This window comes from Helicoverpa zea, chromosome 2 (genome assembly GCF_022581195.2).
Source record: "Helicoverpa zea isolate HzStark_Cry1AcR chromosome 2, ilHelZeax1.1, whole genome shotgun sequence".
Taxonomy (NCBI): Eukaryota; Metazoa; Arthropoda; class Insecta; order Lepidoptera; family Noctuidae; genus Helicoverpa; species Helicoverpa zea.
This window is the reverse complement of record NC_061453.1, coordinates 8,767,649-8,793,478: the sequence shown is the minus strand read 5'-3', so window position 1 is coordinate 8,793,478 and position 25,830 is coordinate 8,767,649. Positions and strand designations below refer to the sequence as shown.

At 35.7% G+C, this 25,830-nt stretch overlaps 3 protein-coding genes across 9 annotated transcripts; 1 reads left to right on the top strand and 2 right to left on the bottom strand.

Annotated features, from left to right (window-relative positions):
* Positions 1–698: 698 nt before the first annotated feature.
* LOC124638094 (GRIP and coiled-coil domain-containing protein 2-like) lies at positions 699–11,577 on the bottom strand. 2 transcript variants are annotated; one of them, XM_047174934.1, is made up of 15 exons: positions 11,406–11,577; positions 10,959–11,073; positions 10,433–10,876; positions 8,708–10,345; positions 8,518–8,611; positions 8,166–8,440; positions 7,884–8,074; positions 7,380–7,796; positions 7,053–7,180; positions 4,619–4,784; positions 4,026–4,274; positions 2,882–3,081; positions 2,133–2,286; positions 1,507–1,615; positions 699–1,013 (listed from the first exon to the last, which is right to left on the bottom strand). In XM_047174934.1, exons 1-15 carry the CDS (start codon positions 11,424–11,426, stop codon positions 952–954), a joined length of 4,263 nt encoding a protein of 1,420 aa, XP_047030890.1. In that variant the 5' UTR covers positions 11,427–11,577; the 3' UTR covers positions 699–951. The 2 variants fall into 2 exon arrangements, with proteins under 2 accessions (XP_047030890.1, XP_047030899.1); XM_047174943.1 differs by having other exon boundaries at positions 8,518–8,608.
* Positions 11,578–11,604: 27 nt separating this feature from the next.
* LOC124638118 (serine/threonine-protein kinase Pak) lies at positions 11,605–23,255 on the top strand. 4 transcript variants are annotated; one of them, XR_006985336.1, is made up of 14 exons: positions 11,900–12,177; positions 12,660–12,791; positions 13,080–13,240; positions 15,035–15,206; positions 15,296–15,411; positions 15,515–15,616; positions 15,940–16,076; positions 16,164–16,292; positions 16,382–16,559; positions 16,720–16,921; positions 17,029–17,144; positions 17,385–17,603; positions 17,953–18,216; positions 21,984–23,255. XR_006985336.1 is itself a non-coding variant. In XM_047175004.1 (13 exons), the coding sequence occupies exons 2-13, from the start codon at positions 12,680–12,682 to the stop codon at positions 18,034–18,036; spliced, it is 1,728 nt and encodes a 575-aa protein (XP_047030960.1). In that variant the 5' UTR covers positions 11,605–11,841; positions 12,660–12,679; the 3' UTR covers positions 18,037–18,375. The 4 variants fall into 4 exon arrangements, 3 of the variants coding, with proteins under 3 accessions (XP_047030960.1, XP_047030938.1, XP_047030950.1); XM_047175004.1 differs by lacking the exons at positions 11,900–12,177; positions 21,984–23,255 and adding an exon at positions 11,605–11,841 and having other exon boundaries at positions 17,953–18,375; XM_047174982.1 differs by lacking the exon at positions 21,984–23,255 and having other exon boundaries at positions 17,953–18,375.
* Positions 20,616–25,673, bottom strand: LOC124638171 (methionine-R-sulfoxide reductase B1). 3 transcript variants are annotated; one of them, XM_047175062.1, is made up of 5 exons: positions 25,447–25,655; positions 25,208–25,312; positions 24,928–25,089; positions 21,501–21,883; positions 20,616–21,103 (listed from the first exon to the last, which is right to left on the bottom strand). In XM_047175062.1, the coding sequence occupies exons 1-4, from the start codon at positions 25,532–25,534 to the stop codon at positions 21,702–21,704; spliced, it is 537 nt and encodes a 178-aa protein (XP_047031018.1). In that variant the 5' UTR covers positions 25,535–25,655; the 3' UTR covers positions 20,616–21,103; positions 21,501–21,701. The 3 variants fall into 3 exon arrangements, with proteins under 3 accessions (XP_047031018.1, XP_047031027.1, XP_047031035.1); XM_047175071.1 differs by having other exon boundaries at positions 21,501–21,847; positions 25,447–25,652; XM_047175079.1 differs by lacking the exon at positions 20,616–21,103 and having other exon boundaries at positions 21,509–21,883; positions 25,542–25,673.
* Between the last annotated feature and the right edge of the window lie 157 nt (positions 25,674–25,830).

Sequence of the window (25,830 nt, the reverse complement as noted above, 5' to 3'; positions counted from 1 at the left end):
ATGTATTTAATTGTTTAAATATATCCTGATGTTCTTATAGTTAAATTCGAAAATACTTAGTTCAAAATAAAGTGTAAACTTTAATTAATGGATGTAAAATATAGAAATGTAAATAATTATAATTGAAAGTATGTCATATACAAACACCTTGTTTATGCTAGCTTCTTTTTTATTGTTGGATTGTATATAAATAAATAATAATATTGAATTTCGGTTATAACATAGTTTCTTTAGACAAAAAAATCTGTAAAAATCATCAACAATGAAATTAGTTACGGAATGTAGTTTGACGACAATAAAGATAACATTTGTAACATTATAGGTTTCATCTAATTATTCGTGTTTTTAACGACAGATTTATTTCAAAACAGTGCAGATTAACTAATCGTATGTAATTAGGAACCGGTCGTACAACTCGTTGTCTTGCAATAACGCTTGCAATAGTTTTACGAAATTACTTCACAAAATGTAATTAAGAAATATTGAATAATGTTATCGTTAATCGCACACATAATACACTTTCTAGAAAAAAAACTCAGCAATTTGTATGTGCGAATACTCATGCGGAACATAGACACGTCAACGAAACAACATTTGAGAATTTTATAATAATTAAACAGTGAATGTAATGATTGTTGATGACGAACCTTGTACCCAACTCTACAAGTAACTAGTTATTTAATAATAACAGTTGTAAGTATTTCATAATCTTCTATATTTTCTCTCTCTAACCTAATTACATTACATGGCTAGTTTAATTTCCAAAATAAATAATGTATAGTTACAAATACATTAAAATCGAACAAAAGTCTAGTACAAATGCAATAGATAAAAGTTCCGAAGTAAATGAAAAGGCATCCGATAATATTGTAATCACAGACAATTTACAGTTTACTATTGCTTAGTCACGACTATCGCACTCTATACTGTGTATATATTTCTTTAAGTATATTATTTCCCTCCGGGCCACGGCAGATAACTGCCCCAGCCTTTGCTCGGATTCGGATCCAAACCTGTAAATAAAAACATTCATATAATATAGGTACATCTAAAATGCGAATTAATGCAATATTGAAGAAATTTATGTTATTTCTTTTAATCTTCATACTAGGGACCTCCCCGTGATATTAAGATTAATGAAACATATAAGCCGGTGGATTAAAACAATCGTATCTTAGTTGTAATTTTTGAATACACAAAGGCAAAAGGCTGGTCGCAAGCATTTCCTCTGATACGGGGAAGTCCCCGCGCTATTGATACCATTATTTGTAATTTATTGATGATTATTTGTAATTTAAATATGACTACCTTCCGCTCGCGGCTTCGCCCACATGGTATATTAATAAAAAGTAGCCTATGTGTTAATCCAGAGTATTATTTATCTACATAAATACCAAATTTCAACCAAATTGGTCCAGTCGTTTATGGGTGAAAGAATAACAAACATACATACATACATTCTCCCAAACTTTCCCATTTATAATATTAGTAGGATGTAAGTATTACCCTTAGCCACGGCGTTAATTTTCTGTGTTTCTTCATTAGTGAGAGTAAGTATCTTCTGCAGCACTGGCACCAGCCTGCTGCGCTCGTCACCGGGCGGCAGTGTCAGGAACTAGAATTGTCATAGATTTTATTTATGGACTATATTTTTATAAGGGACTAAAAGTATTCAAAGTGAATATGTTATGAACGAATTTTACAATGACCTTTACTCTGTAATGGCAAGTTGTGGTACTAAGTAATGTATGCTTGGGTCATTCTTTGGCATGATAAATCAAAATATACCAAAGAGAGAAGCTGCAGAATGAATAGCAGTTTTCTTCTGTTTTGACATCTACATAAAAAAAAAATAGAAATAGAACGACATAATAATGACATCTGATAATAGAGTAAGTACTTTTGACATATACAGTAAGAGTAACTCCTAGTCTCTACCCTCCATATGTCCATTTCTCGTTAAAAGTGTCTTTAGTAAATTGAATTCCGAACATAAGTTCACACATACGCCCCCCGCCTCCCCCGCCATACGACCCCCGCCACCCTCGCCACTCGTTGATATCCAGTTTTTTCTGCGCAGTGAGCCTCGTGCAATCTTCAACTGACGGCAAAAAGTTTGTGGAGAGCTATACCTTGAGCGTGACGTTCTTCATGTACTCGGTGTTGTGCGGCTGGCTGGTGGCGCCGCGCACGCGCCGCAGCTCGCCCTTCAGCAGCTCGCTCAGCTGCGCCAGCCGCGCGCATCCGCGCTCCGACTCCGCCAGCAGCACCGTCACGTGCTTCACTCTGAGGGATAGCAAATAAAGAACATGAGTATAATTTATGTATTAATAATATTTCGTTTTTAGGAAAGGGTAATAAAGAGGTTTATTACAGGTAAGGGGTAGTACATAAATAAAAGAAATAAGAGTGACATCAAGAGTATATCAAGGTCGTGAGCGTGCCCACAGTGCCCACCACTATGTTAGATCCACCACTGCATCTACAAGACATACATTACAACAAGGACCGCGAACGGGACACTGATGAAACCGCGGGAAAACAGCTAGTATCTTCAATAGTCTGTATGTAGTACAAACCACCTTGGTTCACTCGTCCAAAGTGACGGTGAGGTCAACAGAGACATTACGCATCGGATTAATTTTGGATGGATGAAGTGGCGACAGGTAACTAGCACTATCTGTAACGCACGGGTGCTCCTCAACCTGAAGACCTGTCGTCCTGTATGGATGGTCCAGAGTGTTGGGCATTGAAAAAGAAGGATGAGAAAAGGGTGCATGTAGCAGAGAAGAGAATGTTGAGATGGATGGACGCGTAACCCCATCTGAATGACTTGGGAATAGTTAGGAACAGGGCAGGAAGAAAAGGAAGTAGTTCAAACCTCTGCTGCTGAGCTTGTAGCCTCCGCTTGAGGTCGGCAATCTCCTGGTCGGGCGTGAGGGCGAAGGACGAGGTGTCCATAGCCTCGTCATCAGGTACCCCCTCTTCCAGCAGCCGCTCTAGAGGCACGGGCGACCGACTGCCGCCGCCAGCCACAAGGTATGGCTTCGACGGAGGCGGCGACGGAGCTGATTCTGAACCCTGGAAACAACATCAGTCGATATTTTCAAAGGCTTTGTTAGTAGTAGTGCCTTAAACATACCTACATTCATAAATCGATACAGTAAATACAGTCTGAAGAAGAATGACGAGACTCAATAACAATAATTATGGTTTTTAGAATTAAGATGATAACATGTTGCAATACCATTGGTTAACACATTATGGTTATCTAAATCTCAGTTCGATGCAGATTTGATGTTCAATACAAGTAAAAGGTTGAACAATCAGTTCTAATAAATTACTGAAGGACACAACTATTTTGTTATTCCAAATGTTGTACAAATACATTCGTCATAGCGTAACGCCTTTTAAAATTGTAATTATTAACGGCTATACAAATACAACCATCCGTAATGAAGTTAATTACAGTAGCACATGTTTATATAACATAAGTACGTAATAAGCACCTGGTATTTACGCTTTTACGTAGTTCTTCAGTGTCAAGTGTGCGATTGTCATATGTTATTTGTAAAAGAACACTCCACTGTGACGTCACAATGCACCATGACCACAATATAATTACCAATCAATAACTAATTAGATATTGTGAGTGTAGACTTCTTTGTTTAATACGCTTCACGCTTTGTGATGGAGATTTTACGTATGTTATAGACGCGGGTCTTTAGCATACCTACGTAAAATCTAGCCCCGAGAAAACTAGTTCGTGCGCATGGATAAAAAGTATATAATAATATATATTATTCTGATTACTGCAAAGTTTAATAAAAATCCACTCAAATTGTACTTTTGCGTGATACATGTCATTTTTTATATTCTTAGTTTGCTAGTCGTTGTTAATTTATAAAATCGGACAATTATATTTTTCTAGCATTAGAAATTCTGTTTTAGACGAATATTGTTGGTTGTATCATCCATTGTTCAGATTCTCTTACTCTAGTTGAATCAACAAATAGTATCATTACCTCTCCCTCCTCCCTCGGTATCATAGACACGTTGATGTCCATCTCGCCGTCACTACTCTCGTCTTTGGGTATAACTGGCAACATGTACTGGTTTCTGTTAGCGTCGTCCATCAGCGAGGCTGCGACGTTGCCAGACTTCCTCGTCTCCTGAGCTAACGCCAGCTGCTTCTTCAAAGCTTCCGTCTCGTTCTGATGCTTGGCCTCCATTTCACTTATTTGAGTTTTGTAACATTGTGTTAAAGTGGAGACCTGTAATAGTTTGAAGAAAATGATGAGATCGCACACGTAGTATGTAATTTGTCTGTGCTTGTTGCTGAACTTTAAGGCAAATGTCCAGCATGCACTTTTCTTGATAAGTGTAACGATCATGAAAAGGGTTTAGCTGTTGTACCATCGATTGCTTTCCTAATAATGAAGCGTGTGCCAAACATATTGTGGGTTGGAGTATTACGCGAGATCCGGACTCGGTGCCAGAGGGGTATGGCCTGGCAAGGCGCATACTTCATACTATATCAGATGTTAGTTGCGAGTCGCCATTAAGTTTGGCTAGGACTATAACAATGAATAAACAACAGTCTTTTGATCCAGCTCACCTGCAGCTTATTCTGAGTCCTCTCCGACTCAATTTGTTGCGAGAGGCGCGCGAGGTCGGCGTGCAGGCGAGTGGTTCTCTGATGCGCCCGCGCCGCCTCGCTCGTCGCTTCAGACATGCGTCGCCGAGTACTCTCCACTTCGGAAGTTTTCTCTGCTATCTGCTCCCTTGAAAATACAAATGCCGGTAATGTACTTAAGTAAAAAAGAAGATCTCAGAAAGCATAGAGAGGACAGTGCTCTTTGCTTTCAGCTACTAGTGACGTACACAATAAATCTATACTAATATTATAAGGCTTGTGTTTAAACACCACCCAAAAAAGTACCTATTTTACTACCAAAAAAATTCTAAACGGTTACCAAAATGGATAAATGGTCACCAAATAACGTTTCCAAAAATATTATTAGGTAAAACCATTTTTTCGTATTATTGACTACTAAAAAAATATATGGACGCCTTTAAAATACACTTTAGACCAAATATTATATATTGTCACTACTTAGATGTTACCAATTATGTAATACCATGACTCCTAATTTGGTCATTTTTGTTAGACTAAAAAAGCTAACGATCGCTAGAATATTTCCCAAATACCAATTAATATACTGGGGTTCCCAAACGTACGTCGCTTATTTATTGTTATATGAATTTGTGTGTAACTCAGTAGTAAAATGTAAGCACGAAACATGCAGCAAGCATGGCTTCTGTCACGGCTCCGGCACTGCGGGGCTCCGGCGGTCCCATGCGAGCTTATCGTCGCAGATGGTTTTCACGCTCACCACCGCAGCTTCGGCTTGCTGGCCGGCTCTGCCGGCCAGCCTCAGCCGTGGCGGCGAGCCTTAAAAACTACCTGCGCCTCAGCTCGCAGGCCGCCTCGCCCCTCTGCGCCTACGCGGATTTGAATTGCACTCTAGGGGTAGGGCAGAAAAGACTACGTGGAGTCGGTTTTGCAGCGATTCGTTTTCGTCACTAACTTTGATTTTGGTAGTAATATTAATCTTTTAGTTGGATAGAATTTGGTGACCATTAATCCATTTTGGGAACCAAAAATAATATTTGTGCGAGATTTGCGATTTTTCTGATGTTATTTTATTTTTTTTGGATCATAATATTATATACTTAAGTGCCCTTTTAATAAAGTCAATTTATTTTTTTTGGAGTTGTTTATTTTATTTGGTGCCTCAGCTTAGAGTCTTAAAAATATTTTTGGTGATCGCCTAAATTATACCCATATTATAAAGAGGAAAACTTTGTTTGTTTGGTTGTAATGGATAAACTCAAAAACTACTGGACCGATTTTAAATATTCTTTCACCATTAGAAAGCTATATTATCTGCGAGTAACATAGGCTATATTTTATCCCGGTGCGGGCAGAAGCTCCCACGGGACGCGGGTGAAACTGCGGGAAAACGGCTAGTAATCAATATAGAAAGACAAATGCGTTAAATGGAACTGTAGCAAGTAGCAATATAGATTTAGAAAAAAACTTTTTTTTTCAAGCGATCAATCAAATTCTTTCGGCTATACATTCTGAATGGTTGCTCACATATTGATGCTTAGTATAGGTTTTGCAAAAACAAATCAATTTAGGTATTTATTTCCAATCATTTTAGGTATTTAACCATTAACCATGTTTTTAGGCAATGTGTTAAACTGCTAAACACGAAGGATATTTAGCAAGATAAATATTTTGCATAATTGTTCCATCACCCTATTGTATATCAGAACATCATGTCTTTACTTTCACATATTTATTCATTGTTTTATATTTAAACAAATACTTAATAACAAGTAAATAAAACACATGTTCTTTTGATTCTGTGACAATAACATTTCACGAACATTATTGATGGCGGGACAAGTAGAAATACTTATTTTTGTTTTGTTTTCACCACGGTTATAAAATTGATACATTTGCATATTATTGGAATTGTCAATTTGTCATTAATGTTTTGATAGAGAGAGTACAGTCAGCCCTAAAATTAGAAAGACACATACAATGTTTAAAACGGCTGACTAAAGTAGGATAGATAAATTGCTTATCAACAAAATCCTGCCACTTCTTCCCCTAAAGGTTAACTAGTAGCGAACGAGTAAGACGTTAAGTCCGACTTTATACATTGCTTTGTAACTGCAAAAAGTAATAAGTAAAAAAATTGTCCGTACGCCCTGAATGTATAATCCGAAATAACATTTAATTCAACCTTATTTAAAGAGTGATGTCATAAAAAAATACAGCCTGATGAAATCAATGGCCATCAATTTTTAAATGCCAAGGCCCCGTAACCGCAAGTTCTCCAAGCGTTTTTGTTTGCTATTTGATTAACAAACCGATTCTGCCTAATAATCCAACAGCAACTACATCTGAAATTTTTATTCTTTTCGAATACTAAACAAGCCCTATGTATAACAATTAATAAACAAGATATACATACTGTGCTGTAGTGAGTTTGGCTGTTAATGTTTCTATCTGTGCCCTCATAGCAGCAGCTTCCTCCTTCAGTTGCTCTTCTTGACTATGATCCACTGTTTGATTTTGACGTAAAACAGCTTGAGCCCGCACCTGAAATTAAAGTTGATTTATTAAAATGAGTATATGAGTATTGTTCGTGCCAAACTTTATAGCTGGTCCGAATCCATTATTAGATATAGACGGGTCGGTGAGCGATACGGGCCACATGTGAGTATCTATGCTAAATGTGGTAAGTATAATAAACATCATAGCAACAAACGTACAGCGCTATCGCAATCAAAATCATTACCTTATAACTAGTATACTCAGTTTTCAGATCTGCCAGTTCTATATTAGTTATCCTTAGTTTTTCATTCAGTTCCGAACACTTGAACTCCAGTTTCTTTACTCTGTTGTTGAGCTCAGTCTTATCTTCGCCTAGCGCCATTATTACTTTCTCTTTGTCGGTAAGTAATGACGTCATCTCTAAATCCGATTCCTCATTCTTCCTCTTTTCGTCTTCAAGATCTTGTTCTAATTTTGAAATGACGGTGTTCTTCATTTGAATCAGGTTATCTTTCTCTTTACCATCCTCAATGGCGTGTTGGAGATCCTCTTTGACAAGCCTGTTCTGTCTCTCCTCAGTCTTTATTTGTTCCTCCAATAGCTTTATTTGTGTTCTCATTGCTGTGATCGTACCTTCTTGTGTGTCTATTGTGGATTCCATCTGTAGTAAACAAAATAAAAACTCAGTCACTTATACAGCCTAATGTTGTATTGATTAATAATTAGATCAAACATTTTTGGAACAAACCTGCATCATTTTTTTCTTACTCTCTTCCATTTTTGTTGAAAGCTCTTTCATGGACCTTTCATAATCTTCCATCTCAAGACTTAGTACATTCTTCTTCTTGACATCGCGTCGAGCCTTCTCCAGGTTGTCTTTTGTTACTTTATGGGCTTCCACTTCAGTAGCCAGTTGTTGAGTCTTGCATGCTAACTCCGCTGAAATATTGAAATAAAAGAATTAATTTGTGTCTTTTCTTATTTTTCATCTTATGAAGCATTACAAAAATAGTTTTAAAATCATGATTACCTTTCAATTTCTCAAGTTCAGTGGAAACATTTTCGGTAGCTTCAAGAGCAACAGTTAATGATTTTACTTTTTCTTCAAGTTCACTGTTATCTGTTTTTGATACAGCAGTATTCTCTACTTTGGGAGCATCCACTTCATCTGCACAATGCACTGATTTGCTCTCACTGAGTAACTTTTCAAGTCGAGTTTTATCCTTTTCTGATTGCTGCATCTGAGCTATGGTCTCGTTCAATTTCTTCTTCAGCTTAAGAGCAAATATCCTCAACTTTGTATACCTGCAAAAAGTTAGGGGTTTGTCAAGGGTACTGTATAAAATCAAAAAATATGGAGATAAAAACGGTTCTACACTAACTTCTCTTCAAAAGTCTCATCTAGGTCCTTCATTCGAGAATGTTCTTCTGCTTTTGATATGGTAGATGTAGACATATCTTCATTAGGTAATTCTGCTGTAACACAATAATACACATATTTAATGTTATCTTCAAACATATTAACGGTTCAGTTGGCTAAATGGAATGTTAAAGATTCATTAAAATAAATACCTGATGACATTTGTTGTTGTTTGAGTTTTTCTATTTCTTCTTTCAAAGTTAAAATGATTTCGTCTTTTTTGGCCAAATCTTTCATAACATTATTCTTTTCAATATTCAATTGATTGGCTGTTTCAGTATTTTCAAAACTCTTCTGTTCTAAATTTTTCAAATCACTTGTGAGACTTTCATTCTTTTGTAGAAGTTCAACTTTCTCTTGATTGATATTTTCTCTGTCCTTTTCTAGCGTTTCTACTAATTTCTCCATTTCAGAAATAGCCTTTTGAAGTTTAGATATGGCCTCACCACGCTCTTTTAGTACTTGATTGATTTCCTTCATTTCATTTAACAGTTCTGTATTTTCAGACTTATAGCTGGCTAATTTAGATTTGGCATCTTCATATTCGGCCACTAAGTTATCAAACTCTTTCGATTTGTTTCGTGCGTCTTTTATTTCTGATAGAAGGGAAGAATTTTCCTGTTTATAAGCAGATAGCTTGGTCTCTAGCTTTACAATGTCAGCTTGTAAGGAGACATTCAAATCAGATAAATTGTCAGCATCATCTTTAGGCTGCTCTAATGAAAGTTTAAGTGTTTCCACTTCCTCCTTCAATAGGCCATTTAAATCTTGTAAATCTTCATACTCCTTCTTCAGCAAATTAAACTGTTCCTGTTGAGCCATTAAATTACACTTCAATGTATTCACCTCACTCTCTTTCTCAGCCTTAAAGTTGATCTCAAATGCAGACTTTTCTTGTGACACCAAGTCTAACTGAGATTGAATTCCTTGTAACTCTGTTTTAGTCTTTGCTAATTTTTCTGACAACACTTTATTTTGATTTTCAAGTTCTACAACATTGTCTCTAGCATTTAACTTTTCTTTTACCAAAATAGATTTTTCACTTTCCAAAGCTTTTATTTGCAAATTTAAGTTATCAAGTTCATCACTATTTTGCACTGTGTTTTGTAACGCATCATTTAATTTTTTATTCTCTCTTTGTAGAGTTTGCATTGATTTATCAAGATCATAAAGCTTATGAGTGATATCACTCAACTTTTGAGTGCATTCATTTAGATTCTCCTCCAGTACTTTCTTTTCATCTAATTGGTATTTTTTTTCAGTGATAAGTTTGGTATTTTCATTTGCACTGCTTTGTAATTGGTCTTCCAAATGAGCAACTTGGCCCTTTAATAATGTGATCTCTTCTTTTAAGCCAGTTATTTGAGAATCACTAGCACTAGTATTCATTTTAATTTCTTTAGCTTCATTCAGTTGCTTTTCTAATTCCTGGAGTCTTTCTTTCAATGACATATTTTCACTGTTTAGTTCATTTATTTGATTATCAAGTACCTTTGATGCCTTTATGATATCATTTTGCCATTTAGGAATATTTTCTGAATATTCTTTAACTGTTTTAGCAAGAATAAATCTAGAGTTCTTCAATTGATTAATGCAAGCAGCACACTTCAAAATTTTATCTTTGTAACTCCTCAATTTCACATTTGCTTTTTCTTTTTTAGCTTTTTCTGACTCATACAGTTCATTTACTTCATTAAACTTTGATTCAAAATCTGAATTGCTTTGAAGTTTCGCTTCTAATTGTTGGATTGTATTCTGTAATTCACCTAATTGATTTTTATAATACTCTTCTGAAAAAAAAACAGAATATTATAATAAAAAAAATAATTAGATATCATGTATGTTAAATGTATAAATTATGCTAAATAATAAAATACCTGTATGGACACTTTCTTCCAAAATTTTAAGCTGTTCTCTCTGTTGCATACCAATGTTGTTAAACTCAGCTGCTCTAGCTTCAAACTCAGTGAGTTGACTCAACAACTGCTCATTTTCTTCCAAAAGTCTATTGTTCTGTCTTTTAAGTGATGTTACTTCAATATCAAGATCAGATAACTTTTGATTTAGATCAGCAATTTTGCTATCTTTAACAATCAAATCACTTTTGTAAGTGTTGATGTTTTCCTCATAATTACTACACTTGGTGTTAAGTGCTTTAATCTTGCCTTGAGCTGAGTCAACCTCAGTGATATAGTTCAGTTTTTGTTCAGTCAAGGAGTTTACAAGCTCTTGTAGAGTTTTAGTAGTTTCTGAACTAGCATTTTTTTCTTCCTCACATTTCTCCAACCTTACTTTGCATGCATCAAGTTCTGTTTGGAGCTCTGTTAAAAGTTTAGTTAATTAATTACATCTTATCTTATATACACTACATTAATTTATTAAGTATGTCAGTATGATAAATACCTGATTTGGCTATTTTGGCTTTTTGAGCGATTGCCAGTAGCCCTTTGCATTTGTTGATAAGATCATCTCTACTCAAGTCATCGAATGGGGTTTTTTTAACACCACTCTCTTGACTCTGAAATTATGTGAAACCTCCAAATAAATAATGATACAAGGACATGGTAGTGACAATGCATAAGAAGGAATTACTAATTTAAAATTATAGTAATATACTAGTTAACACGAGTAAAAAGTATATATGCATCAAGGACAGGATGTTATCGCCGCATACGTAAGCAAGCCGTATTGAATTGTTTGTAATAAACTGGGAATTTTAAACACCAGCCCCTGCCTATGTAAGAATGATTAGTTGTGCATTAATTAATGTAGGCATAAATTGGTTGCAGGTGCTCCATCAACCAACATAAAGCAACTGTTTATAGGTATTATAATAGTTATTAAACAAACCGTTGACTCTGGATGATCCATGGCGATTAGTTGTTAGGGGCTCTATACCATTCTTGGCAGGAACTATAAGCCGTTGAAGTGTTTATCAATATAAGGTTCGAGAAAGTATTAGATTGGCAAGCCTTATGTATTTTATTAAATCTAATCACATCACAAATCCACGATTCTCAGCTTAGCACGTATGTTGTCATACAAGATTGTCACTTATGTCACGTATGACACATGACAACCGACTTTTACTGTCACTCATATTTGTTGCTATAAAACCATAGACTCATAGAACATGTCAAAGAAAAGGGCTGACCATGACAGACTGCAACTTCGGAACAGGCTGCAACTAAAAAAAGTCGACTATGAAAACAGCTATTACTAGTTCAATATAGAGGCAGCCTAAACGATCTATGAAATAGTGCAAAATTGACCGATGATATTTAAGGTAATACTTGCTGCAGTATTGCGCCATTTAATTGATCGTCTAGGTGACGCCTTGCGCTGTTCTTAGTACTTAGTACATACTTAGTAGGTACACACTAAGTGTTTTAGTATTTATTTCTCAGTCTCAAGTTAAAACAAGAATAGCTCTGCCTTATTTTTATAATCCATTGACATTTAATTTTTTTTCTGTATATTCGGGTTATTAGTTTAGAAATAAGCTTGCATTCTATTGTTTTAGTCGATTTTAATTCATAGATTTACTCTTAAGCACAGAATGTGCGAGGCTTCTCTAAATATAGTGTAATGGCGGCTCTAGTCATCACTGCTATCGTTTCATGTGTGTGAATGATTAAATTATTAAGTTTTGAAGAAGATATGTGTTTTTAAGTGTTGTGATTAATTGAAATGTGATAAAAGTCCATATATTATTGTTTTGTCGACCCTTATAATTCTATAATTTTCCAGGTGGGTGGAAATATGAGTTTGATAATCAAGCAATATCTTTTTGTCGCATTCGCAAACCTTTGCGGGGCGCGTCCATGAGTAATATTGTGCTTTAGTTTAGTTTTATTTTATGATATTGTCAAGCATTTCCACTCAGCCCAGTTGCTTGTATCTTTATTACATTACAAATTTTGATACTATTAAACAGTGAGTGACACTGTTGTAATGTTCCTGATACTATTTAGGAGCACTAGAAACATTCTTACCTATTTTACTACATTCACATCTAGTTTCAGTACATACATTACGAATAAAAACTTAACAGTATCGTATTAAGATATTGATGAAGTAGTTGTATGTTTTTCTCGCATATAGCACGGGTTAAAGACGCCGAAATGTCGAGTGATGAGGACAAACCACCTGCGCCGCCGGTCCGGCTCACAAGCAACCGTGCCACGGACCGTGGCGACTCCGTGGCCTCAGTGGACATGAGGCCTCTCCCAAAAGGTAACAACAAATCTTGGCAGGTATCCAGTCAATTGAAGTTTCATTTGAATATATTTTCTGTATCTGCTAACTAATGTGCTAATGAGTTTGTAAACAATAGGTGTACCCAAATAAGAGACAACAACTATTCTATCACTAATTCTATAAACAGACCTACAGATCTTTTGTTGAGAAAGTAACCACTTCAATACAATTTTTTTGGTACAAAAAAAAAATATATAATTACAATTTGATACTACATAATTTGTCTAGCTCTTACTTAAATCTTTTGTTATTATTCCTTTTTAGAACCTGATGATGGTGGTGATAGGAAGAAGAAAACACTGAAAGCTAAAATTAAAGGCTCTAAAAGTACTGCTCACAATGACAACAAGCCTAACATAAGCTACCCAACCAATTTTGAGCACACGGTTCACGTTGGCTTTGATGCAGTCACAGGAGAATTCACTGTAAGTAACATAAAACTGTATTTGTGTTATAGTAACTATACCTTCATCTGTGGTGGGTGTCCAGGGAAAACCCATGACACATCATGTTGTATACCTCCCCATAAACCCACATGAAAATATTCATTGCACTAGAATATTATGATGTGGTATTGTAGGTCTTGGCTGACTGTAATTAGAAATTACATTATTGATAATTACAGTTTTTAGTTTATTAATTTGTCTACACTAAATTTGAGATAAGAATGCATAGATTAATATCTATACACCCTGACTATTCCATGTGGGTAATTATTTAAAAAATCAAGATTAACTTGCACTAATGCACCTTTGTTGCAAAATAATTGTGTTTGTCATTTTTTAGTACTTCACAAAATCTTGTCATCCATGTTTAAATGACTTATTTAAAAATATTGTTACCCAGACCCTTTGATGAAAGACAGAGAGCTTCTTGCCTAAACATGCCTCACAGCTTTAATGCTTTGCTTTCTTTTAAAATGGCATATCAAGTATTATTTTTTTACATTTCAGTTGAATTCCTTATTTATTCAAAGTAATTTCATTACAAACCTTTAGTATTGCAAATAAAAGTCCATACACAATATGTCCTTTGTTTACTACTGAAAACTATTAACTTTTAACAATAATCCTATTAGGATCTTGTAATGTTTAGTTAATGAAAAAGTAAAAACAAATAAGCATGTTTAAATTAGAGAATGTATATTTAGAATTGATGACTTACGGGTTTACACCATGGAATGTTTATAGACCATTATTGTTTAAAACTGTGCAATGGTGACTTAGCTGTCTGTTGTAATAACATGTATCTAAAACAGTCCTTAAGGAACAAGTAATTTGATCATGTAATTGAGTTCCATGTATTACCGCTTTTGTTTCAAGCTGCCTATGACAGTAAGTAATAGCTTATACTATTATATGTTTAGTGCATTTTCACATACAACCTTACATAATGTGATAATGTACATCTTACATTCATGTTTTGTTTTTATCACTCCTTACCTTATGTTATTTGAGTTTAGTTAATTTTTATGTTTACTCCATTTTGTGTTCACAATGCAGTCTCTGTGTATAGCATGCATATTCTACTTCCCATATGATTATAGCCTTTAGTTTTAGGACATATATTACAAATATCTGCTCTAATTCTTGCTTTAGTTAGACTCTACTGATAACAATAATAAATATTAAGATAGCATCATAGTAGGTACCTTATGTTGATTCTTTCTTTAGTGTAGAGTTTTACTCAAAAAACTGCTTGATTTCTATCCAGTAGTCCTAGCTGGTATACTCTTGACTAGTGTTTCCTGCACATTAATAATTACAGCTATGACTGCTTAGAACCTACCTGTTTTAATATTGCAGATGGTAGTTGTTCTACTTCTATTTATCAGTTAGTGAACTCAAAGATTTCGCATGTAATTTTGTTATTACCTACAACTCTTAAATTATAATGTTGATTGTTTTTCTTACCAGTAGTACATATTATAAAAAAATATCAACAATTGTTTTTGTGCTTATTACACTTGCCCATGTTAACAAAACACAATTGAAACCACCACTGGCATCAACTTAACTATGAATGTCTTGGTGGTGATAGTGTGTATATTTTTGTTCTGAGTTTTTTAATAAGTGGTCTTTGTACATTCGCTGGTTCTTTTGCTTATAAGAAGATAACCAGTTATTGTTCAATATAGAGATAGTCTTGATTGGACACTGCATGATATTTGAAAGTTAAAAAAATATTTCCTATATTGACTATTTGGTAATTGTCCCAAGGGCATGCCGGAGGCTTGGGCGCGGCTGCTCATGGCCGCCAACATCAGCAAGCAAGAGCAGAAGAACAACCCGCAGGCCGTGCTCGACGTGCTCAAGTGGTACGACGCCTCCGCCACGCAGCCACCGCCTTCCAAGTACATGACGTCGGCACAAATGCATACAACACACTCAGGTAAATGATAAACAAATTATATTTTGTTTAGATAAAAAGTATGTAAATCTGGCAGTTAGTTATAATTTAATGAATATATATATTGACAGGATCTTCAGTGTCCAGAGTATCCTCTAGTAGTCCATCGTCATCGACCCCCACGGACACTGAGCACCCCGAGCCTCCACCGCCGCCACCCTCGCGTCCAGATCGCACCAAGAGCATTGTATGTATCACATCTCTATGTATAATGGTCAATCAAACCACAGATATTTTGGTAGTCTTTTCAGGTTTTCAGTTTAATTATGATTATTTAAATTGTGTTACAGTACACGAAGCCTATTGAAGAGGAAGAGGCGCCACCTCCGCGGCCGGCTCCTGCGCCCGCGTCTCCCCCGCACGTGCCGCATCCTGCCCTTACCACGCATTCGGTTAGTTATCAAATGTTATATCCTGGTTATATTTTACAAACGATTGTTTGTATAATCAACAAATCGCCAAAAAATACAATATTGAGTTGATATTAGTGGTGTAATTTTCCTCCGATTATATTTTTGGATAAACTATAATTTAAACGCTTTTTCCTTTTATGTTATCATATTGGCCATAATATCATTTTTCCTAACATTGTCATTTTTTTTTACAAACTTTTATCATGTTATATCAAAGGATTTTAGAAGCATGGGGAAATGAAATGCATCATGTGAGCACGGAAGGTCGGCTTAGAGACTGTACTGAGTATTTGGTTGCACAGATCTGCAGCCGCGCGGAGGTGGGGTCGGGCGCGGTGCTGGACCGCAACAAGAACCCCGCGGGCGCCGCGCTGGCGCCGCACACGCCGCCGCCGCACGCGCCGCCGCCCAACGGCGCCCCGCTCACCGCCGACACACCGTACGGATACCACTCAATGTTTTCCATATGCAAAAATATCTCATACTTACAACTGCTCTACCATATTTTCTATTTCCCGTTTTACAGAAGAGCGACTGCCCAGCAACAGAGGAAAAAGAAAATGACTGATGAGGAAATATTAGAAAAATTAAGAACTATCGTTAGTGTTGGCGACCCCAATAGGAAATATACTAAAATGGAGAAGATTGGCCAGGGGTAAGTTTGACTGAGGGCCCACATACTCTCAAGATATGTCACATTCGGAATATATACAGAATTGAAATGATTTTCTTTTTCTTTTACAGTGCATCAGGTACAGTGTATACGGCAATAGAGACATCGACAGGCATGGAAGTAGCGATCAAACAAATGAACCTTAGCCAGCAGCCTAAGAAAGAACTGATCATAAATGAAATTCTCGTTATGCGGGAGAACAAACATAATAATGTAGTCAACTATCTTGATAGTTATCTAGTTAATGAAGTGAGTATCATCGGATAACTACTTTTCGTAGATAGATCGTTGATTCTACAATCGCCTGATTTAAAAAAAAAGCTTGTAATAAAACAGCTTCATGACACAAGCGCATCGAACCATATTTAATTTCTGTAAAAAGTAAGAACAATATTTAATGTTTTTATAGGAATTGTGGGTGGTAATGGAATATTTAGCGGGCGGTTCTCTGACCGACGTGGTGACGGAGACGTGTATGGACGAAGGACAGATCGCCGCCGTGTGCCGGGAGGTGCTGCAGGCGCTGCACTTCCTGCACACCAACCACGTTATACACCGAGACATCAAGTCCGACAACATACTGCTTGGATTAGATGGACAAGTCAAGCTTAGTGAGTATCCTCACATACTGATGCCTAATTTTCTTCTACTTACCAGTTCGCTCATAGATCTACATAACTAAATATTAGCTAATCAACATACATACTGAATTTTCCAGCTGACTTCGGTTTCTGTGCCCAAATATCGCCTGAACAAAATAAACGCACGACAATGGTCGGCACGCCTTATTGGATGGCGCCTGAGGTTGTCACGCGGAAGCAGTATGGCCCTAAGGTTCGTAACTCGTATTGTTTCTTAAACTTTATTTCACCTATGCACGTTTAAATGTCATTAGTTTAGGAGTTGACTTGTCCACTATATGGATTAATTACGCTTGCTGAATACTTTTGAGTAAATACATTTAAAAAGCATTTTTGATCTGTACAGCAAGCGTAGGTCTTAGGCTTTTTACACGACTGCAGCAACGACCATTTAACATGAGCCCTGAAGATATAATATGTTTATTATTTTCAGGTGGATGTGTGGTCACTCGGTATTATGGCCATTGAAATGATAGAGGGTGAGCCACCTTATTTGAACGAGAATCCGTTGCGAGCGCTGTACCTCATAGCGACAAACGGCAAGCCGGACATTAAGGATAAAGAGAAGCTCAGCACAGTCTTCCAGGACTTCCTCGACCAGTGCCTCGAGGTGGACGTCGACAGGCGCGCCACCGCCCTCGATTTATTAAAGGTACATTTTACATAAATCATTTGTTTTGCTAAACATAGTCGCTCGCTCTATAGTCGGTTTTCTATTGCGAGATAATAAGTTGTTACATCTCCAATGTTGCTCGGTTTGAGTAGTTTAACAGTGAGTTCTACCATTTGACTATGACGATAACTGAACTATTTTTAGTTGTCAAATTTGCAAGTCTATTATACAACAAGAAGGAATTTCCCTGACCCTGTTCTATAAATTAATAAAATATTATAGGACAGTAATGATGATGTGTGCATTGTAAGTTGTAACTTGTAACCATAATTGCTATACGTTTATGCAGCTATCGCCTTCCTAGTTAAATGATTTGAAAATATTACAGCACCCGTTCTTGAAAATGGCGCGGCCGCTGGCGTCGCTGACGCCGCTGATCATGGCGGCGAAGGAGGCGGCCAAGGGCCATTAGCGCAGGCCGCCGGCGCCGCCCGCGCCCGCCCGGCCCTAGCCTCAGTGCCTACCCGTGGACTCACGCAGCCGAACCTGTTCACAGACGGTGAAGCACCATGTGGAAATCTGTGACGGAAATCTAAATAGAAAGCAATACCTATTTTAAATGTAAAACTGCTGCCGATTGGATATAATAGAGGTAATATTTTTACAAGAGAAGAGATCGATAATAAAGTGCAGTCCACTAACTATAAATCGTCGTAGTGTTGTGTATTAGCATTATTTGTTCTTTTAGCGATGTGATCTCTTATTGACGTGTTTCTTTTAACTGATGTACGGTAAGATCGGATAATGTAGATAGATATTAGAAGTTTAGATACGAATTTTTGGAATAATACGAAATATTTTGGCTGCAAACGAAGACTGGCAGATGATTAGGCGACCTTGTAAAGTATAAATAGTAGAGTACCGTAGAAACGTTACTTTAGTATGGAGTCAGCTTATTCACTGTGATGATAGTTGTGAGGCAGTTGTGGGAAACACATCAATACAGAGGCGGGCCGGCGCAGTGCCGCTCGACTGGCTGCTCACTGCTGAATGGAGACGGACTGAATGGAACTATCATTTCATTCTGTTTATGTGTATTCCTATTTCGAAATATTTTTATTTCTTGTATGTCTCTGACCGACCACGGGACTACAGAGTCCCGGATTTTTGGAAGGCGAACGTGGGGCCGAAGCCAACACGCTGAAGCCCTTTTGAGACAACTTTAATGAAATTATTATTTTTAGTGTTTGTTAGAGCATTGATTGGTACATACTAAGCATTTTATTACGAAATGAGTGTAGTTCGTATAATTTATATCACGTATTAAACCTAACGAGACAATGATGGCTTAAGCTGCTTGTTTGCTTTCGATAGTTACTAGTTAGTAATAGATATATGTAAAATAATTGTTAATTTATTTAAAATTGCTTATGGCTTCTAATTTACGTTTGAGATTATATTATTATATTGGTAAAGCAGTTGATTCAATATTCATCTAAATTTATTAATTTTTATTACATGGTATGTATATTGTTAAATAAAGCCAAAAATATTCTCATTAGACGCGTGACCATAATTATTATTTTTATTGTTAGTCATGAGGTGAAGCATTTACATAGTATTAAGTTTATAAAGTCTATTCAGCTGAATAATATCAGCAAAAGAAAAAGGATAAATATATCGGTGATCGTCTCCTTTATGGCACAAACTGTAAGTATTCATTAGCGCAGGGAAAGTAAATAATTATATGTTTGCAGAAACAATAGATTTTATTAAATGATAGACTCAGATAATTCATCTAATAATAGTTACGGCATATCGCATTACTTTACAGTTACGACAATAGTAGGATCATAGGGTTCCGTATATTCATTCATTTATTTGTATTAAATCATTGAAGTATTTTATTTTCATTTATTTGTAAGACTTGCGAGTTGTCTCTCTGCTTTTACTGTTTAGGTTGTGCCGACAGACGCTGTTAAAATTTGTTTTATTTTGATACGTATTCACTATTATAGGTATGCGAGAGAGTAGTGTGAATGTGTGGGCGATGTATGATATACATGTGACGTGATATGAGACGGAGGCATCGGTACAGACAAGCCTCATGTAAATCGTACAGACACAAGTTAGTAACGAGTAGAACTACTCATTGACAATATGAACGTGACCAATTTACGCTATGTAGAACCTGTGCAGTCCAGGTTGGTGCATTATGTATGAATTGCTTTTATTTCGTATCTTGTAATATTACCTTTTACATACCTAAAAGATAAAAATTATTAAATTTTTCGTTAGGTCTTGGTTTTATAATAATTGGTATTATAATCAATTATAATAATCTTAGTTCTACAGTGACATTGTGATACTCGCGTTTCTTATGTCGTTATTCTGATAATTAAAATGTTACGAAAAGAAGCACTGGCATTTATTCCACTACGTTATTTTAATTGCAATGTTTGAAATGTATGTGCATTTACCATTAAACTACAGTTGTTAGCAATAGAATTATTTGCTGTGGATAGTATCCACATATAAAAGTAATCAATCACAAAAATACGGCCTAAAATTTGTATATTTTAAACAGACTGCACCAACCACACCAAATTGTGCAATAATGATGTAGAAATGTAAAAATGTAGCCAAAACTTCAAGAGAGCTTGAACAAAGTTATTCAATATCTATATTACTAAATATTGTATGAAGTGTATTAAACTACATAATGTGATCAAGAAGATGAATTTGAGTATGCATAGAATGTTATGTTGAGAAAGTAATTGTAATTATGTATGTAGATTAAGTTAAAAGTGTATTAATTATTGTAATAGGTAACTGAACAAGACATTTAATGTGGTTGCAACATTTTTCATGATTTTTGAGTTGTAAAACATCAGTGCCATGTATGAGCAACTTGTGCATATAAATTACCTACTACCATACTATAATAAAAGACTCACCAAGATTATTCACTTGTTTTATTGAGTAATGACTACAAAAGATGTACCGAACTAGTGAATATTATTGAGAGATAAGGATAAAAAAAAGCGTATGGTAATTACAAAAAAACCTTTATTGTATTAATAAAAAATAATATCTATGCATCTAAAAAATAAGCAGCAATTACTGTGAACAAAGATTTGTACTCTATTCCATAGTAGTTCTACATGTATTATCCAGATAAATAATAAATTAATAACAAATCGATTCACTCGATCCATAATCCATAAATAACCCCCCACAGTCTTGATAGTCATGTTTTACAAGCCATTGGACATATCTTCAACTCATGGTTATTATGTAGGTAGGAGATTATTCGAAGGAGTAGCTATAAAATTAAAACAATGACTTGATATGGTAACTAAATTATTGACTTCTGCTTCAAATTAAAAGCTGCCTTATAGAAGCGTTAACAATTGGTAGATTTGCTTTACAAAAATATAGACAAATTGTCTGTTGAGAACCTTGATTAGGCACATGGTTTTTAGTGGCACTTTGTACAAAAATACATTATACGTTTCTGCGATCGAATATAAAATATCCTGGGGTCCGATTCTCCTAAGTTAATAAGTCAAAATCGAATAGAAATCGAATCGCAATATGATCACAATAGCAGTTTTAACCATATCGGGCATTCTGCCACTAATAAAAGACCAATCATATTCGATTGACATTTGATTGGTGAGCGATTGGTCTGCTATTTTGGTGATTTTGGTCTATACGGTAGTTTGCTGTACAATCATTTTGCAATCGTAAATCATTTGCAGACAAAATGATTCATTATTGAATGACAGAAAAAGATAAAAACGTTTATTTCAAAGAAAAAATAGCGGAATGCCACATACGCTTCAATCGTAATCGAGTCGGGATTGGATCTCAGTCGAATCGAGTCGAACGTGAATCGTATGTCGCTTAAGTAAAATTAGGAGAATCGGGCCCCTGGAAGATAGGGTTTTAATTGCCTATTATTAATATGGTTTTCTGCCAAATAATTTGATCAAAGCATTTATGTACTTAAGTCTACAATAAGGCTTTCAATCTAATCATTGATTATGCTCAATAGCATTATAAATGTTATTGTATTGAATGTAGAAAATCAAGCAAAGTTTATTATTTGATGGTAATTCACACGGGGACACGTTAGTCTTTCCTTTCTTCAGCAGGTATGAAGTCCAAGGAGGCAGAATTAATGCAAAAACGTTTTCGTGTGGGCGCTGGCCCGTCATCGAACACGTGTCCCAGGTGAGCGGAGCACTTGGAGCATCGCACCTCAGTTCGCACCAAACCTGGCCGTGTTAAAACCAGTAATATATTTGCTCCAACTTGAATTCACACACCAGGTCCATTCACCAAGAAGCCATTTATTTACATTTCACATTGAACAATGAATGATATGAATAAATCCGAATATGATGTTCACAGTTGTCGTGTCGTGAGGGTGGTGTTGGTCGCGCGTCGTCACCGCGGTCGCGACGCAGTGTCCAGCCGGCAGCCATCCAGGAGGAGCACAGGCGGGACGGGACAAGACGGGGCAGTTCAGGTGGCGAGGACAAATGTATATTATTCATCATGCGCATTCCACAACGGTTACGGTGACGTCACAATAGAGGCGTGTAACAGATCACGAGTGATGCAGAATACCAATGTTAAGGCCGCATCCATATTGGATCGTGTGATCATTCGTGTATTGTTTGTGATCGCCCAACCAGAGCGGTGAACGAGATTAGAGTAAATATGTAAAATAGCATGAATACATTGCAATATTATTTGCGAGTGAGGTGTGTTTATATGGGCAACGTTTGACATACAGTGCATTTCCAAATGTTATACGCAGATAGATAAAGCATCAAATTGAAATTAACCAGTGATTACCAATCAAGGCCGACTTACGTTTGTTGTAGAGAGTCAGGATTGTGTCGGAGGATGGTCAAAGGTACGGGGAAGACAGAAAAAAGATAAAATGTATTAGCACCAGAATCCACTTTCCCGTCACCTGGCTTTATGGCAGGCATAAATAAACTATTCAAAGTAATATTTACATGTAAATTGGGATCAATCAATATCTACTGACAAAATAGGGACACCATTCATATTTTAACAAGTACCTTAATAAGTACTTGTCAGTTGTTACTGGTATTTCATTAAGATATTGAGTTAATATTTCATGACTTCGAGCATATAATTTCCAATAATTACATAAAAGTAAATATAATACATACTTACACTTACAATATTTTCTTACAGGGTTAATCGTGCATTTCACAAGATCAAAACTAAAGCACATGCTTGATTGTTAGGTATATTTTTCGAAATCTAAATATGTATTCAGAAGCACTTTTTAAAGGGGTAAAGTAACCAAAAATAATATTATGGTACTCTATTTTGTTCTGTAGCTATAGACATTTGCTTGTTTAGGCTAATCCAATATCTTGGAAGCCTATTGTTAAAATATGATACATATTATATTATGTATATATATACATGTGAAAGGACTTCACAAATACTATTGTTCCAATGCAGTCTGTATTCATAACATTTACGAGATATGGTATGAAACAAAACATATCTATCTCTAATAACAAATATGGATCTGTGAGAAAAATGAGAACAAAGATAATTTATCACAGATTGAAGAGATATTGTTTTATTTTTACTATGAGTTCTAGTGGGGAATGAAATATAATAAACAGTCAGTGTCTTGTTTTATTTCCTTTAATAAAAAGATCGTTTTATGTACCTATTGGATGTCTATATTATATGTTTTATAGATGCCTTATTAGACTAATTGGATTTTGAAGGAATTAACTAACTTCCTGAAACTTGAATCGAATTTAAAATGTTGTATTTGTATCTAAATCAACACAATCCTACGAATATTAGGGGTTGGGACTCTCCAGTCTTAAAAAAACTAAGGATTGCCTTCAGAGGGAATGTAATTATAAACCTTATTTATCCATATTGCACAGTGTTCAAGTTGAAGGTCATGACCATGATCAGGACACAAAGTGCATATAAGGCAATGTAAGTGTATATGGAAGTAGCATTGATATCCATACAAGTAACTTGTGCAAGGCAACTTGATATCATGACGGTAAATAAGATGTCACAATACAGTAGGCAGCTAATGATGATGAAATGTTATATGTAATCAATTATCTATGTTATTGATAAGTATAAAAAATTGGCCATGACTTGTTATATTTAGTTTGTTGTGTACATAAGTATTACACAGCAAAAAATAACTAGGTATATAAAAAAGTAATTTATCTGTATTTTACTTCTTTTATGGTTCTAGACAACACAAACAAAAATTTTATGAAACATCATCCACTCTAAGGCTAAGAAATTTAAAAAAATATATAAATAACAAAAATAGGTAGTTTATATAAATACATAATTTAACGTTTATAAAATAAATAATATGTTATATTGCAGAAAAAGCTATGAGGTATCATATACATATAATGGTCAGTCTCCAATTCTATTAATAAATGACAGTGTGATGGTCATGCCCACCTATTCAATGTGTAAATCCATGAATATTAAATACTTGTTGGATGATTTGAGTAATTTATTCTGTCATTTACTATTAAAATGGAACCAAAGGATTAAAGTTCGGCCATTCAGAGAATGCGTTCCTGACACGTCGCGATTGAACTGACGACGTAATAACATTCATTGATTATTGATATAATAATGTTGTTTTAATGCTCCTCAATTGTTAAAACGGTAAACAACCAGCAAAAATATTTTTATCGTAACTGCAACGCCATTGCAAAGTTACGTCGTCAGTTCAATCGCGACGTGTCAGGAACGCATTCTCTGAATGGCCGAACTATAGATAGTGGAAGGAATTAGACAACAACCTTGAATGGAGGCTTGCTTTCGGAACACTATTGTTATCATTCTTTTATGTTTAAATGCTTAATGTAGTACCAAATGGCAATGAAAATTTGTTCCATATTGTTAATTTCAATGAATGCTTTGAAGGTTACACATACATGGAAGAAAAATTGGTGATTTTGTGAGTATATAATATCTACTGTCAGTTCAAGCTAGTAACTACTTAATTAGTTACCATAAAACACTTTGGATGATTTACATCATCTAACGGTAATAATGACTTAACAATAACCAGCTGAGTAATAGCTACCCATTGGTCAAATTAGCGATTTGACAACTGAAATTGATTGGTTATGATAGTCTATATAACTATAAGTCTAATAAAATCACCAAAATTTTCTATGACTTTAAAATATGGACTCCAGACAAAACAAATAAGCAAGACAGACAACTGTAAATTAACAGTTATTTTCCATGCGCTTAGTCACATACAGTAAAATAGACTAGGTGTATATTAGCATACCTGCGCTCGTGTCCTGGTGTAGGGTAACTTTTTCTTTGGAGAGAACATCATTGAATGCGGGCCAACCACATCCTGAGTCATACTTTGTCTTAGATGTAAATAGATCTTGTCTACAAACTACACAACAGTACATGCCCTCTTCATAGAATTTGTTATAACATCCTGAAATAATAGGAAAAATATAATTTCATAAATAAATGCTAATCATGATTTTAAAATACGCCATAGTAATTCTTGAAACAAACTGAATTAGTCTAAAAAACAATAGTACTGCTCTAACCTGTATACGGTCTTTCAGTTCCAGCTTCCTGAGTAACATGATACTGTAGAGGCGTCAATCTTTTCTTCAAAGACTCTTTATCTTCCATGGCTCTCCAAACTAACGCTAGAAACACGAATCAAGTTTGTATGTTTTACTCCTCGTATCAAACTGGCACGTTTCCAAAATAGACCGTGAACGAGGTCCTTCCGTATTTATATATCGTTAATATACACACACGCGTGCTACAAGCGTCGTACCTGTTGTAAATGGATGCTTTAACTGCACGCTTCTGTTCGCCTGCAGCGCCTTCCTAGCTATAACTATCGGCCTGAGTAATAAACGCATTACTTACATCGCCTAATGCGTTGCGTAACTGGATGATATGGCTTTCTAATAATAATAATGTAATGATAAGATACAACGCCGCCGCTACGGTTCGAAATCGATCTCGCTCAAGCTTTAAGTTTGACGTCTCACATCAGCTGTCTTTACGTCAACTTGACAATTTGACATATTTTTGACAGCGAATTGCGAGATATGAGGCGCAGAACTGTAAACCACTGGTACTCAGCTGAATCCGGTTAGACTGGAAGCCGACCCCAACATGATTGGGAAAAGGCTTGGAGGATGATGAGGCGCAG

What these genes read in the sequence shown, in the direction of transcription:
- LOC124638118 (XM_047174982.1), top strand. Translation starts at nt 12,144, where the DNA reads ATGGCGGCTCTAGTCATCACTGCTATCGTTTCAT. An exon ending in AATGCATACAACACACTCAG is followed by an intron (nt 15,207 to 15,295) that starts GTAAATGATAAA and finishes ATATATTGACAG; the next exon opens with GATCTTCAGTGTCCAGAGTA. An exon ending in CCGCTCACCGCCGACACACC is followed by an intron (nt 16,077 to 16,163) that starts GTACGGATACCA and finishes CCCGTTTTACAG; the next exon opens with AAGAGCGACTGCCCAGCAAC.
- LOC124638171 (XM_047175062.1), bottom strand. Translation starts at nt 25,534, where the DNA reads ATGCGTTTATTACTCAGGCCGATAGTTATAGCTAGGAAGGCGCTGCAG. An exon ending in AACTGAAAGACCGTATACAG is followed by an intron (nt 25,090 to 25,207) that starts GTTAGAGCAGTA and finishes CTATTATTTCAG; the next exon opens with GATGTTATAACAAATTCTAT. An exon ending in ACACCAGGACACGAGCGCAG is followed by an intron (nt 21,884 to 24,927) that starts GTATGCTAATAT and finishes TGTGAATTCAAG; the next exon opens with TTGGAGCAAATATATTACTG.
- LOC124638094 (XM_047174934.1), bottom strand. Translation starts at nt 11,426, where the DNA reads ATGGATCATCCAGAGTCAACG. An exon ending in AGCCAAAATAGCCAAATCAG is followed by an intron (nt 10,877 to 10,958) that starts GTATTTATCATA and finishes AACTTTTAACAG; the next exon opens with AGCTCCAAACAGAACTTGAT. An exon ending in CTGAGTATACTAGTTATAAG is followed by an intron (nt 7,181 to 7,379) that starts GTAATGATTTTG and finishes CTTTAATTTCAG; the next exon opens with GTGCGGGCTCAAGCTGTTTT.